Source organism: Agelaius phoeniceus, chromosome 4, assembly GCF_051311805.1.
Source record: "Agelaius phoeniceus isolate bAgePho1 chromosome 4, bAgePho1.hap1, whole genome shotgun sequence".
NCBI lineage: Eukaryota > Metazoa > Chordata > Aves > Passeriformes > Icteridae > Agelaius > Agelaius phoeniceus.
Genome location: NC_135268.1, coordinates 72,186,691 through 72,201,037, shown reverse-complemented (window position 1 = coordinate 72,201,037; position 14,347 = coordinate 72,186,691). Strand labels below are relative to the sequence as shown.

At 43.7% G+C, this 14,347-nt stretch overlaps 1 protein-coding gene across 5 annotated transcripts in view; it reads left to right on the top strand.

Moving 5' to 3' along the window:
* The window catches only part of SLC4A11 (solute carrier family 4 member 11), a 104,901-nt gene extending 95,543 nt beyond the window's left edge, over positions 1–9,358 (top strand). For all 5 annotated transcript variants that reach the window (XM_077177873.1, XM_077177872.1, XM_077177871.1 and 2 more), the window contains exons 19-20: positions 1,983–2,152; positions 5,867–9,358. In XM_077177873.1, coding sequence (XP_077033988.1) covers positions 1,983–2,152; positions 5,867–5,930 — 234 coding nt within the window. In that variant the 3' untranslated portion in view covers positions 5,931–9,358. The remainder of the gene's footprint in view (positions 1–1,982; positions 2,153–5,866) is intronic.
* Positions 9,359–14,347: the final 4,989 nt, after the last annotated feature.

The window sequence follows — 14,347 nt, the reverse complement described above, 5'->3', positions numbered from 1 at the left end:
TACTAAACGATACTATTCTTAAGAATACAGAAAGGATACTTACAAAAGGCTAAAAATATAATAATGGATTATTTTATGATACTATATTATATTAAAAATACTAAACTATAGTATTCTTAAGAATACAGAAAGGATAGTTACAAAAGGCTAAAAAGATAATAATGGATTATTTTATGATACTATATTATATTAAAAAGTACTAAACTATACTATACTAAAGAATACAGAAAGGATAGTTACAAAAGGCTAAAAAGATAATAATGGATTATTTTATGATACTATATTATATTAAAAAATACTAAACTATACTATACTAAAGAATACAGAAAGGATACTTAAAAAAGGCTAAAAAGATAATAATGAAAACTCCTGACTCTCTCCAGAGTCCTGACACAGCTTGGCCCTGATTGGCCAAAGAGTGAAAACAACTCCCAGCAGAATCCAATGAAACAATCACCTGTGGGTAAAGAATCTCCAAACACATTTCAAAAGAACAAAAGACAGGAGAAGCAAATCAGAGAATTATTGTTTTTCTTTTTCTCTGAGGTTTCTCAGCTTCCCAGGAGAAAAATCCTGAGCAAAGGGATTTTTCCAGAAAATGTGAATACCAAGTTGTCATCTGCAGAATAGATGCATTTAAAAAAATAATAATATATAATAAGCACAACATCAAGAAATTATGATCTTTGATTTCCCCAGCAAAGCTTCAGGCAGGTATTTTCTTGGTGCTGTTTTATACTTTCATTTTGTGTAAAATACAGCAAGATAGGATTTTAAACTCAAAATGAAATTACTTGTGTTATTGAAACCTCTGTGATGTGGGCTGAAAACAAACCTGGAAGATGTTTTTTTAAACCTGTCTCTGTTACAGGTGCTAAAAATGTGTTGTTTGGGAGTGTAGGTGGTACCTGGAGCAATCTCCAGCTCACCTTCTCTTATATAACAAGGGTCAAGGGCTTAATAAGCCCAATATTTGGCTCTACATCTCTGCTAATCTGTCTTGATCTCTAATATTACATCCCAGAGGTCAAAACTGCGAAATTTGGGTAAAGATTACATTTGTCATGTCATGTCAATTTTTGAACAGCTACTGATGTATGTGACTTATTACTTCTGGTTTCAGTAGGAATTATGTGTGGAATTTTCCAGGTTTTGGCATGCAAAATTAAAAAGCATTCTCAAATATGGAAAACTCCCTTTTGTGGAAACCTTTTAATGAGTCATGGCACAATCTGAAAGCCACTGAGGCTGTGCTGGTGCCAGCAGACAGTCGCTCATCCTCTTCATTGATGTATAGACAGTGAGTCAAAGCCTGTGCTCAGACATGAGCAAGGAGCTGTCAAAAGAAACCACCATATTTAGCCTATTAATGTCATTTTTCCCCCCCTTATTTCTCAAAAATGGGTGGCTTATGGGAGCTGAGAAAATCCCTACAGTGTGAGCACAGCCTCTTCCCACATTTCCCTCATCTCCTGAACCCCTAAAGGCATTCAGCCAAGAGATGGGAGCACCAGGGGCAAGCCTGGAGCCTTGCAAGGCTTTAAAATAAAGAGGAGCTGGGTGTCAGGGGGAGGAGCCATGGACAGGAACAGCACCTGGATGCATCTGCTCTCCTGCCCACCTCTGGCTGTGGAGCCCTGACAATCCCAGTCCTCCTCAGGGAATCTCATTACTGCACTTCCCAAGGTATTTCATGGCACTCCAGATGTTCCCAGAGGCAATCCTGGCCCTGAGGGCTGTCCTGTGTTCTCTCCAGGCTCTCAATGCCCACTCATCCTCTGGGTCTTGCTGCCAATGCTGTGGTTTCTGGAATTAACCCTACAAATCCCATGTTCAGCTGCTGAACCTTTCCAGGACCCTGATGGTGATTCATGCATTGTACAAATCCATGACTTCCCTCGAGCCCTGGTGTCCCAAAGCTCCATTTTGGGGTCACAAGTCCAGGTCCCTGCATGTCTAACTCGTGGTTCTTCTCTTCCCAGACCGCTTATCCTCCGACCCATTACATCCGCAGAGTTCCCCAGAGGAAGATCCACTACTTCACAGGCCTGCAGGTCCTGCAGCTCCTCATCCTCTGTGGCTTTGGAATGTCACCCCTGCCTTACATGAAGATGATCTTCCCCCTCATCATGATAGGGATGATCCCCATCAGGTAGGAAGCTTGGTTGTATTTTTTGCCCTGTCTCCTATGCCTTGTGTCTTCAGGCTTGGGTTGCTGGAAGTCTGAGGAGAGGAGAAACTGGAGCTGGACTTGTTTAGTCCAGAGAGGAATGAGAGGGGACCTCACCAATCCATAGAAATATCTCCAGGATGGTGCCAGACTCTTTCCAGGGTGCCCAATGACAAGACAAGGACTAATGGCCACAAACAAAAACACAAGAATTCCCACCACAATGAGGAAGAATTTCTTTTTGTTGAGGGTGGGAGCAGCCCTGGAGTCTCCCTCTCTGGAGACATTCCAAACCCACCTGGACACATTCCTGTGTCACCTGCTCCAGGGGGATTGGGCTGGGTCATCTCCAGAGGTCCCTTCCAATCCCAACTATTGGATGAAGTGAGTGCTTCAGGAGGGTTTTCTCCATTTTCCAGAGTAAGCAGCTCCTGGAAGTGGGTAATAACAAGGGTTTGGTTTTTTTTAACCAACTGCTCAAGCCTGAGGAGAAATCAGGATTTCACTGTTGCTGGGAGTTGTGCAGAGAGTTCTGGGCTGGCAAGTGCTCTTCTTCCAGCTTCCCAGGAGGCAAAAACTCTCCTTTTTAGTGCCTGGGAGATGCCTGATCTTCCTGAGAAGCCATAGTCCAAACCTCTAGGTAGTATTTGATAATGTTCCTTATCACTTTGCAATTTGATTTTCCAGCAGAGCTGGAAACATTTCCTAAGAGGAATCCTCATCTCTTACCCAGTGCTGTGGTGACCTCCCAGACCTCCTGCACTGCTGGATGCCCCTGACAATGATCAATTGGGTGAAACTGGCCACATTTAAACTTAAAATATATGTTTAAAGCTGGGAGGACCCCACAATATCCTACAGAGAGAATTGAGAGAGAATCATTAAGAAATTTAACTAATTTCTTCCTTGGGGTTCATTAGCAGCCACTGCCCATCATTCTCCAGTTAAATCATTCATGCTCTCAGTCCTGTGGATATAATGAGAGGCCATAAAAAGATCTTGGAAGGAACAGATCAAGTTTCCAGTCCACTTGATTATTTTTAGGCCAGCATGGTACCAGTGATATCTGCTTGACTTTGAGCTTGCAGTCTCAGAGATTTTGCCTCTGATCCCGAAGTTCAGGGCTGCCAGTTTGCTGCTCTGCACCACCTGCTGTGGTGTTTTCCTTGGCTGATAAAGATGGGTCCAGTCCTTTCTGAAACAAAAGCAAATGTTAGAGCCACCATGGCTTTCAACAGGATCATGTCAGAGCCATTTGGGCTGGATTTTAAAAGATAAACAGGCTTGGAAAACACAGAAATTATTGTTCCTCTGGTGGTAATGCCTCACCTGCCCTTCACACTGGTGGCACTTGGGGTGCCTGGATGAGTGGCTGGTAAATATTCCAACTGTGAGCAGAGCTGCATGAGTGGCTCTTGTGGGAATTGCAGCTCAGTGCAGAACAGAAAACGTGGGGCACACTCAGCCAAATTCAGGTATTGGACATGGTATAAAAAGCTCAATTAGTGTGGAGAGAATGCAGTCAAAAAACCTGATTTTGTATGAGAGTATCAGAGCTAGCTACTAATATGCAAATCTATCTTCTTTTCAGTAAATCAGATGCTGTCACTTTATACCCTCTGTGTTGCTAACTCATTTCTCTTTCCAGGGCAGTTTTTTCCCAGCAGCTGGATAATCAGCCCTGCTGCCAAAGGGAAGATGCTGCTGCCTGGCACAGCGTGGAAATTTGCCCTTGGCTTTGCTTCCTCTGATTTCTTTTGCCTTCATGTAGTCTCTGTGGCCTCCAGCCAAGAAGGCAGCACCATGATCCATGAGCTCTGTAGTTAATGACTTTTTCCCAAAGATTTGGCACTCTAAATAGATGAAGCACTTGAAGAAATTTAATATATTTTCTCCAATTTTTTTTTTAAGAAGTGAAGGGAGAAAGAGGAGATGGGACAGTAGCCAGGGGGCAAATTCAAGAATCAAACAAGGCATGGCTTGGTATCCTACCCAGAACTCAGCCACGTCCCAAAGCCACATTTCCATCCATCCAACAGCTGGAGAAACATGATTTGTGTTGTCATTAGGGGGGATCACTGGTGTGGTCTCAGACAGATACTGAGAAGCCACTGAAATCCATGACTGCAGTGGAAAAGAGCCTGTTGGAAGAAAACTTGATCTCTTTGGCTATTCCCAGTTCCTGGCCTAGATTCAGAACTTTGGGATGAGGAGCTTTTGGTTGCCCACAGAAGAATCTTCTCACCAAGTTCTCTTATCTGGGCTCTCAAGCATTTTATTCTATGATGGGTCTGTTTAAGGACATCCTGGTATTTCTCATTAATAAGTCATATTTGGGATCTCTTGCACAGCTGTTGAAATCTGAAACTGATTTTTTGGTGCTTTATGAGTTACTTTAACAGCTGAAGAGTCACCTCCTTGTTAAACAAGGCGAAATGCCACATAAACATTGCATTGGGTTTTTTTTTAATTGTCTTTTTTTAATTGTCTTTTTTTGTTGTTGTGGTTGTTGTTGAGTTGTAGTTTGTATTTTATTATATAGTATTTTATTTATAAAATAAAATATAATATTCATTTATAAAATAATATATATATTTTATATATAAAATATAATATAATATTTATAAAATAAAATATAATAAATAAAATAGTATTTTATTTATAAAATAAAATATAATATAATATTATAAAAATTTATAATATTTATAAAATAAAATATAATAATTTTATTTATAAAATACCCTATAATAAAATAAAACAATACCCTATAATAATAATAGAATAAAATAATACTCTTTAATAATAATATAATAAAATAATAATAAATACAAACTATTTTATTTACAAACTATTTAATTAGTTTAAAATATTTTTTAAAAACACTTCTTAAAATAAATTTAAATTTTATTTTAATGCGTGAAGGTAGTATGAAAGTAGTGTTCACTCTTACTTTAAAATTATGTATATAATATTACTTATTTATGTAAATATATTATTTAGTTTTATTTAAAATTTATATGTATAAGTTTATTTATTCGTGTGAATAATTTTATTTGTTTACAAGATTTAGAAGAGCAACTTCGCAGTGCCTTTCTAACCCAAATATATTAATTTGTGAGGATTTTCTTGCAAAAAATCAAATTTAAAAAAAAAATTTTATAGTAATTTTTTGAATTAGTTTTTTTTATAGTAAATTTACTTTTTAAAGTAAGTTTATAAAAATTTTTTGAAGTAATTTGTTTTACATGTGTTTGTCCATGCATCTCCATGGACATGTGGAGTTTGTCCATCCCTGTCCATGGGGAAGCCAGACACCAGGTCAGGATGGTCTTGTTTGGAGTCATGGCTCTTCTCCTCTGTATTTTTGTCACCCTGAGGACTTGGTGGTGACAGAGCTCTAGGAAAGTGACTTCCTCCAGTGAAGATGAGGATGAGGATGTTCTCTTTCCAGCTGGAAGGAGGGAGGAGGCTCTTGCAGAGGGAGCCTGGCACTGCTGTTCTGTAAATGCTGTGTTTGCTTTTGTGGGGTTTTGCTGTCCCTCACTTCTGTGGGGTTTTGCTGTCCCCCACTTCTGTGGGGTTTTGCTGTCCCCCTCAGTGGGTGAATCCCACAGCCAATCTCACCCAGGAGCTTTAGGACAAAGAGAAAAACGCTGCACAAACAAGGACTGACTCCTTCTCTCTGCTCTGCCCTAGGTACAACCTGCTCCCCAGGATCATCGAGGCCAAGTACCTGGATGCCATGGATGCAGAGTACTGAGTGTCCCCTGCCTGCAGAGCAGCAGAGACAGCCCCTGGGGGCCAGCCAAGGCCTGGGACCATCCCTGCAGCTTCCTTCCACCACTTCCTTCGTGCTCTGACGTTGGCAATGCACTCCTGTCACAGCTCCATGGGGCCTGTGCCAGACCAAGGGAGCCTTGGACTGAGAGGACGCTGCTCTCTGGAGCTGTCAGGCCAAGGAGCTTTATGGAAAATGCTTCTTTCCACACCCCCAAAGCACACCAACCCCAAAGATCAGCCTGGCTGCATGGCTGGAGCATCCAGAGTTGGCCTGTGTTCCCTTGTTTGAGGGTGGGGGGGGATTTTTTAATGCACCACATCCTTTTCTTCCCCAACACTAAGAACAGACCCTTGTTTTATAGAATGACAGCCCTGGCCTGGCCTTGGAAATTCCAATTCCCTGTGCACCTAGTGTTCCCAAATTGGTGTTCTGGGTGGGATGGCCTCGTGCTAAACCACTGATGGCAGCAGAGATGGTGGCTGTTTTCTCACATTCATGGCTTTGGAAACAGTTGCAATGTGTACTGCTACAACCCACAGTTTTGGATGAATCTTTAATCCCAGCAGATGAGCTGGGAACGTTCAGAGGCTGGGCTCACATGGCCCTGTGGATGAAACCCCTGCTGGGTTTGAGCTGTTTGGGCATTAGTTTGGATCTCTCTCCCGTTTCTCCTGGGTAATCAAACACAGAATTGTAGGTTTTTGCACAACTGCAGCATTTTTTGCTTGCACCCAGAGGGCAGTTGTGTGGAGGTTGCATATACATATGTACAGTAGTGCCTATGTGTACATATATACATATGGAGTTGTGTATATATTTTGCATAGATATACAAATAGGCCTGGTTCTTTCCAAATTCACAAAGTGTTTTGTGCAGTCAGTGTTACCCACCATGTCCTGACCATATACTTGTTCTCTCTGCTTCAGTGCTGCTTTTTCTCATTTGAGGTATGGTCACTTTTATTCCTTTGGAAGCTGCTCAGTTACTGGTTCTGTTCATGTGTTGCTTTCTTCAAGGTGTTTTCTTTGCTTTCTCCTTCCTGTGGCTTGAGACCTTCATCATTCTGTCTCGAGGCTCCACCATGTGAATTTTTCATTTAATTTTGATGTACAGAATGCAATGAAAAATTTCCTCTTTTCACCTAATCAATATTTGTTGGTCATTTCATTGTTTCTGTTGTGTAGCTGATTTCCAGTTTCCCCCTCCCTGCCCCTCCCAGATGTTATATTATATTTCTGGATGAATCTTAACTTCTGCTGTCTTTTATATTTCAGTTTATTTAATTTTGCTTGTACTATGGTCAGTTTTCTTATTTGGAGTACTGTGAAACAAGCTGCCCTTTAGTTCAGTGCTTGGCACATCACAGGTCACAGCTAAAAATGTGCAGAAAATTGTGGACCTTGATGGTGAACTTTCAAAAGAGTAGAAATGAGGGAAGAAGAGGAATGTAAAATCTGAATTTATCAGCACAGAGAAATGTTTCTTACCAGTTACTTGCCCAGCAAATGATGCAGAGTTTTTTCCTCCCACCCCAGCATGGTGAGGGAGACCAACCCAGCCATGAGGGAGGAAGGCTTTGGGTGCAAAGCTCCTGTGCTGATGCTAAGCTAGGCTCAAGCCACTGCAGATTTGGTGTATTTGCACTAAAGATCAGAAGGTATTTAATCTTTGTGGAGCTGCCCACAGCTCTCAAACACGTGTGCAGAACTAATTTTTGCATTTTCTTACAAAACCCTTTGTACTGAGACTCTGAAGGAGAGCAGTGAGAGTTCCTCTATCCATGATTTTATATCCCTGAGGGAATTGTAGGGGAAACCCCTCAGCTTAGCAAGCAAAACAATGTCACAGACAGCAAAACCACAACTTCCATGTGGCACCAGGATGATGTGAGAAGTCTCAGGGTCAGGGTGACCACCCCAGTGCATCAAGGCAGGGAATTTGGCTTTCAGCAGCCTCAGGGGCAGCTCCTGCATGTCTGACAAGAGCAGGTACAAACCCAAACGTGGTTTCTGACCATTTTCCCCAAGATTGCCTGGCTTTTGAGTCATTTCTGAGGCAGGATCACTCAGAGCTGTTGGCAAGGGCTGCGTGCAGGAGCAGGGGCGGGCAGGATTTCGGAGGTGGCACAACTCTGATCTTCAGTCAGCAGCAAAAGGGCAGGTGACAGGCAGCAGCTCAGGACCTGCTGGGAGCCAGGGAGTGCAGAGGGCTGCTGAGGCTGAAATAACATGCTTTTCCCACAGATGTCAAAAGATTGAAGCAAAGCTGCAATCAGAGGTGTCATCCTCTGGCTGAGTAAAGCTGGAACACACACGTGAGCTGTGGGTGAATTCCTGCTGTCTCCACAGGAAAAAGTCACCTTGGGGGGTGGTGTAAGGGATATTTTGGGTGCTGTGGCTGGAGGAAGGACAGGTTGTCCCCAAGGGAATGTGGCTTTGGTCCTCTTTGAGGCTCTGGGTGGGATTTGCCACGGTGGGGTGGACTGGCCTGCAGGTTTTACCAGGTGAAATAATTTTGAGATGCACCCTCCATCCCCCACTTAGAAGAGCCAAAAATGTCCCCGTTTAAAGCCTTTTTAAAAGATCCATTTCAGGTAGTGTCAAATGGTGCAGAGAGAATTGAAAATCCAGGCAGCAGGGAGGGTTAAATATCAACCACAACTCTTGTTTGTATCTTTTCTTTTCCTTCAGAGGTGTGACTTCAGTGTTTGTGTTTTCTTTGTAGCATCAGTAGGATTCTGTTCTGCAGGCTTTTTGTTCTTACAGAAGTCAGGGGCCCAAGAATCAACTGATGGGAAATCAGCACAGCTTGAGGGGGGAAAAAAAAAGCTGTGCTGGCTTGGACTGACTGAACATTTGAACCTGTGTCTCAATATTTGGGTGGGAGATGTGAGACTCGAGGCCTCTTGTCTCAGGAGGGATTTTCATGATCCTGCAGAGGATTTTATTTTATTTTTTTCCATGCCTTTTCTCTTCTTGTTTGCTTCTGGTTTTGCTGACTTAAGTGCAGGCGTTTCCAGGAAGTAGCTGACTAGGGAAGGAGGGTTTGTTCAGAGTTGATTGAGCACTTTAATACTTCTGTGAAGGTTTAAGACAATTAGAATGTAAAAGAAGTTTTGTTATAAGCTCTTTATATACGCACAATGCTCTGTGTAACTGTTGCCAAAGAACTGAGTCTGAAAGGTGTCAAGAGCTGTTGGGAGAGTCTGTGGGCTTCACCTGGCATTGCAAGGTAGGGAAAAGCTTCTGAAACGAGTGGGTTTTGGAAGTTGCCATTTGACAGCTGCCAAAACGATCAGAAACTGGAGATAGAATAAAATTCTACTCTCAAACTTGTAGTTTTTGATCCTTGCGTTGAATGTAGGAGCTAGAAGTGAGCTTGACAATTAAAATTGGATTTGTACCTGACTGGTTTTCTTGGTCTGAGACTTTATTTTGTTGCTTTTGGAGACATGCTGTGTGGGGGATTTGATGTGTTTGTCCATGTAAATGAAGGGAAGTTGGTGAAAAGGTGGAACTTGCTGAACAAGCAGTGCAGCCCTTTTGGGATTGCTTGGGAAGCAGAGCTGACACCTGCACTGCAACAACCCCAAACTCCCTGGCACCAACATGTGAAGTTATTTAATAAATGTCAAGCTCCACTTGGATGTGCTGCAGAAGGATGGGGATGGAGTAAAGGGATTCATCTGCTTTGGCTCAGAGCTGCTGATGGTGAAGGGGTCCAGGATGAGCCCCAGCACTGTGGGACACAACATGAACTTCCTGATGATCCAGGGAACTGGGATGTTCTGGAAAGAAACGGGGGGGATGGCCACACTTCTGTACACTTGTAAGTTCTTCCCCAAAATTCCACATCCCCAGCTGCACCCAGAGACTTCACAAACCTCTGCTGATGATCTTTGGCTGCTTTAGGAGCTGCTGCTGCTCTCTGCTCTGTGGACACTCCTGGGAGGAGCTGGAAGTTCCCCCACAGTTGGATGGATTGGGAGGTGGGAGGGCAGGGGTTGGTTTGGGCGGTTTTTGTGGAGTTCTCAGCAACCAGAAAGGGACCTGAGCTGTCACATCACCAAAAGCAGCTCCTGTGTGTCCCACCAGGCAGTGGCACCATCATCACACATTCATGTTACTCCTTCCCAACCTTTTTCTTATTGTTTGTTGCATTCTGAATCTGCCCTTTGCAGGGTTTTTACCTGTCTAGAACATCGATGGGCAGAGCCAGGGGTGGCTCAAGCACCTCTGTTGTGCCTGTCCCCCCAAAACTCAGTGGGAGCTGTTTGCTGGCACCTCCTGAGCCAGCTCTCTGCTTCCCCAGCCCGTTCTAGAAGCTCCCTCTGGAATTTCCACTGGGGAAATGCTGAGTGGGAATTTTTCCTGGAGAACCTGGGCCTGTGTCTGGCAGTGGCTGCTCAGTGTCTGATCAATGATGAGGATTCATGACAGTGCAGCCCCTGCACCTCCCCATCTCTTCAAAAATCTCCTTTATGGCCCCTGTTCCAGTTGGGGTGCCCTCCTTTCATCTGCCAAGCTTCCAAAAGAGCCCAAATAGACATGATGGGGTGGGGCTGTGTTGTTTTCTGTGCTGAGGCCTGTGAATGTTAGAATCATCTTCTCTAATGGGTTTCCTGTCTAATTAAGGCATTGAAGGACCAATCCCTGTCCATCCCACTTTGCTCTGCTTGCAAAGAGCAAACCATCAACCTTGTGGGCAGAGCAGAGGGGAGGGAGTTGTTGCAGTTCAAGCTTTAGAATCACAAATTAGCACTTTCCTCTTTGGCTTTTGGGTGTTTTCCTTTCACACTTCCCTGGCTGTGTCTTCCTCTGCCTTGTACAAAACGCTGCATGAGCTGGGATCGCTTTGCTCTGCTCTGATGTCACATTAAATATTGAAGAGCCTGTCCTGGGGGAGCTGCTGCCTTCTGCTCCCCATCTGCCTCTCCTGCAGGGAGCTGCTGCTCACTTGGACACTCTGCTCCTCATCCAGGAGACAAATCCCTGCTGCTGCAGGAGCAGTGCCCCAGAAGGGGCACACAGAAGGGGCACTCGGCCACAGAAGGGGAGCAAAATGCAAAGAGTTGGGAAAAACAAAAGAAGAAAAAAGAAAAGAAAGTCTCTCCCTCCTGTTCTGAGTGATGTTGGGATTTCTTAGCACGTGGAGAGAAACAGCAGTGATGTGAGCAGGACCCTGCAGGAAATTCTTCTCATCAAGTTCAACATGTGGGGGACTGATTTCAGAGCTGATTTTGGGAGGGCTGGGAGCAGATTTCACCTGCCTAGACAGATCCAGGGACGGCTCAAGCACCTCTGCTGTGTCTGTTCCCCCAAAACTCAGTGCAAGCTGTTGGCTCATCTGCCCAGCAGCAGCAGCAATTGGTGTCCTGGAATGCTTGTTTGAGGTGAGTTTCCCATGGCTGGATGGCCTGGCTGGTTCTGCAGCCCTGGGTGCCCTGAGCATCCCCAGTGCTGGGGGGAGCCCAGAGCCCAGGCTGGGTCCCCTCCTGTCTGGAGCTGCTTCCCCTGGGAGCTGGGCTTGCATTTCCCTGGGGTTTAAAGCATCACATTGCTCACATCTGGGACCAGAGCCACTGACTTCAAACCTCCAGGGATGTTTGATTTTATGGGAGTCACATCTTCATGGAATCACAGAATGGTTTGGGTTGGAAAGGACCTTAAAGCTCATCCAGTTTCACTCCAGTGGACACCTCCCACTGGCCCAGGTTGCTCCAAGCCCCATCCAGCCTGGTCTTGGACACTTTCAGGGACCCAAGGGCAGCCACAGCTCCTCTGGGAATTCCATCCCAGCCCCTGCCCACCCTCCCAGGGGACAATTCCTTCTCAATCCCCATCCATCCCTGCCCTCTGGCAGTGGGCAGCCATTCCCTGTGTCCAGGCCCCTTCCCTGCAGAGCTCCCTCCCATCTCCACCACTTCTGATATTAAAATCTAATTCTGATTCTGGGATTAAGTGGCCAAGTCTGGAAGCTGCAGGCCCTGGGAGGTGTTGGATGTGTCCCTCTGGAGCTGGGCCATGCTCTGAGAACCCTGCAGGTCCAAGGGGATCCCATGGGAGAAGGAATGATCCAGCTGCAGAGCACAGCTGGGGAGTGAGGAGCTGCTGATTGACCCTGGGAGGGTTCAGCCTGTGCTGTCACACTGCTCTAATCAGTGACTGAGGGCTCTGCTGGTTTTGGAGGTGTTTATCCCCTCTTTTCCCTGTCCTCTTTGTTGGTGGGAGTTTGTACCTTGTCCCCAAAAAGATTGGACTCAATGATCCTTGTGGGTCCCTTCCAAGCCAGGAAGGGACCATGATCCTATGAGATGATCCTATGAGATGTTACCCCAGAAAGCAGAAATTTTAAAACTAAAAACTGCAACAGTTCAGCTCCTAAAAAGCCCCAAACTTTACCCAAACAAAGTACACCCTCAAAGAATGCAAACCAACCCCTTCCCCATGATCCCACCTGAGAAAGGCACATCCTAAATACATAAATATCTGAAATCCTCCCTCATTTCCCCTCCTGCTTTCCCTGGAGGGAGTGTAAATGCAGGATAAGCCCTGCTTAAGAGGAGAAACCTCCCAGGGGCAGACCCAGCTCACCCCCAGCCCTGCATCCCCTCTCCTGCAGCACAGGCTGGATTCCCAGCGATGTGCAGCAGTGCTGGGTTTATTTCCCCCCATGATGTGTAACTGGTTAAATCCTTCTCCACTGGGAGCCCAGGAGGTTTTTCCCAGGATTCTGAGAAAGGATTTGAAGTGAGGGAGGTCCCTGCTCAGGGATTTCTGGCCCATGGATATTGCACTTGCTAAAGAGGCTCTCCCAGAGCACGTCCCTGATCTGGTGTTGATTTTCCAGTGAAGGATTTCTTTTGATAAAAGTTACTTGGAAGGGGAGGGAGGGAGGGAGAGGGAATTCCTTGGCTGTATAAGGAAGCTCTGTATTTAAAATGGAAATAAGAAAGAAATATGCTGTTTATATATTTCTACTTTTTGCCCAATCCCTGTTTTTCCTTTAATCTGGGTATCTCTCCCAGTGCTGAGGGTGTTTCTTGGGGACTGGGGATATTTGGGTGATCCCCAGCACCTGGAGCACTTGAGCATCTCAGCTGTGACTGTAAGAGCACGTGTCTGACACAGGAGAGTCTGGGGAGACAAAAATTGGATTATTTCATCATTTGATGGAGAATAACTGCACCTTTTACCTGATTTGGTGCACTGGCAGCATCTGGAGCTGGCTCTGACTTCCTTGGCATCACCCAAAGCAGAGATGAGCCCAAATCCAGGTGAAAGTTGTCACTGGGGAGCCTGGGAATTCTCCAAGGAGTGGATTTGTTACCTGCCACAGGATCCAACATCCAGCTGCCAACTCCAACCTCCTGCAACTCAGAGAGGAGCTCACAAGGACACGAGATTGAGGTGAGGCTGGCAATGGCTGTGTGGGTCTCAGAGCAGGATCTGGGACAATCCAGAGCCTGCCACTATATAAATTGTAACATTTATTTTTTTATATTATGATATCAAGATTGATATATTGATATAATATATATCAATCCCTGTATATTGATATATTGATATATTATCATACATATATTATAATATTGATGTATTAATATTTATATATTGATATATTATTATATTATTATACATATATTACAATATTGATGTTTTTACATAATAATATTTATATATTTATTGATTATATCATATATATTGATTACATATTACATATTACATATTTATTTATATTTATTATTGATATATTGATTTTTATTAATATTATATCAATATTGGTGTTATTATATTATTGTTTGGTGATGATAAATAAATATATATATAAAATATAATATATATTATATAATTATCATATAATGTATTATATATTATATTATTATGATAATTTATATATTATTATAATATATTATATAATTATTATATAATTATATTATATATTATATAATTATTATATTATTATATTATATGTTATATTATAAATATTATATAATATATAATATAATAATATATATTTATATTTAATGCCAATATTACAACAATTTTATTGTCCCTGGTCTCCAGCCACTGCATCTCCTCAGGATCTGTGGGATTCCTCCTCCAGCTCTGACCTTCATCAGCACGAGCTGCCCTAAAGCAATGCTGGTGACCCTCATATAAATCTATTTATTTTTAAAAATCCCAATTCCTAAATGGACAGGACCCCAGGAAAAAGGGCAGCAGTTTGGGTGGTGTTAATTTGGGTGATTTTTGATTCCCTTGGATTTTTGGGATGGGAGATGCTCCCTGCTGTGCCATGGGGACTGCTGGGATGTGCCAAGAGCAGAGCACTGACCCTGCCCCAGCCCAGGGCTGCTCCCTCCTGCACAGGCTGGAGAGCCCAAAACAGGAGAG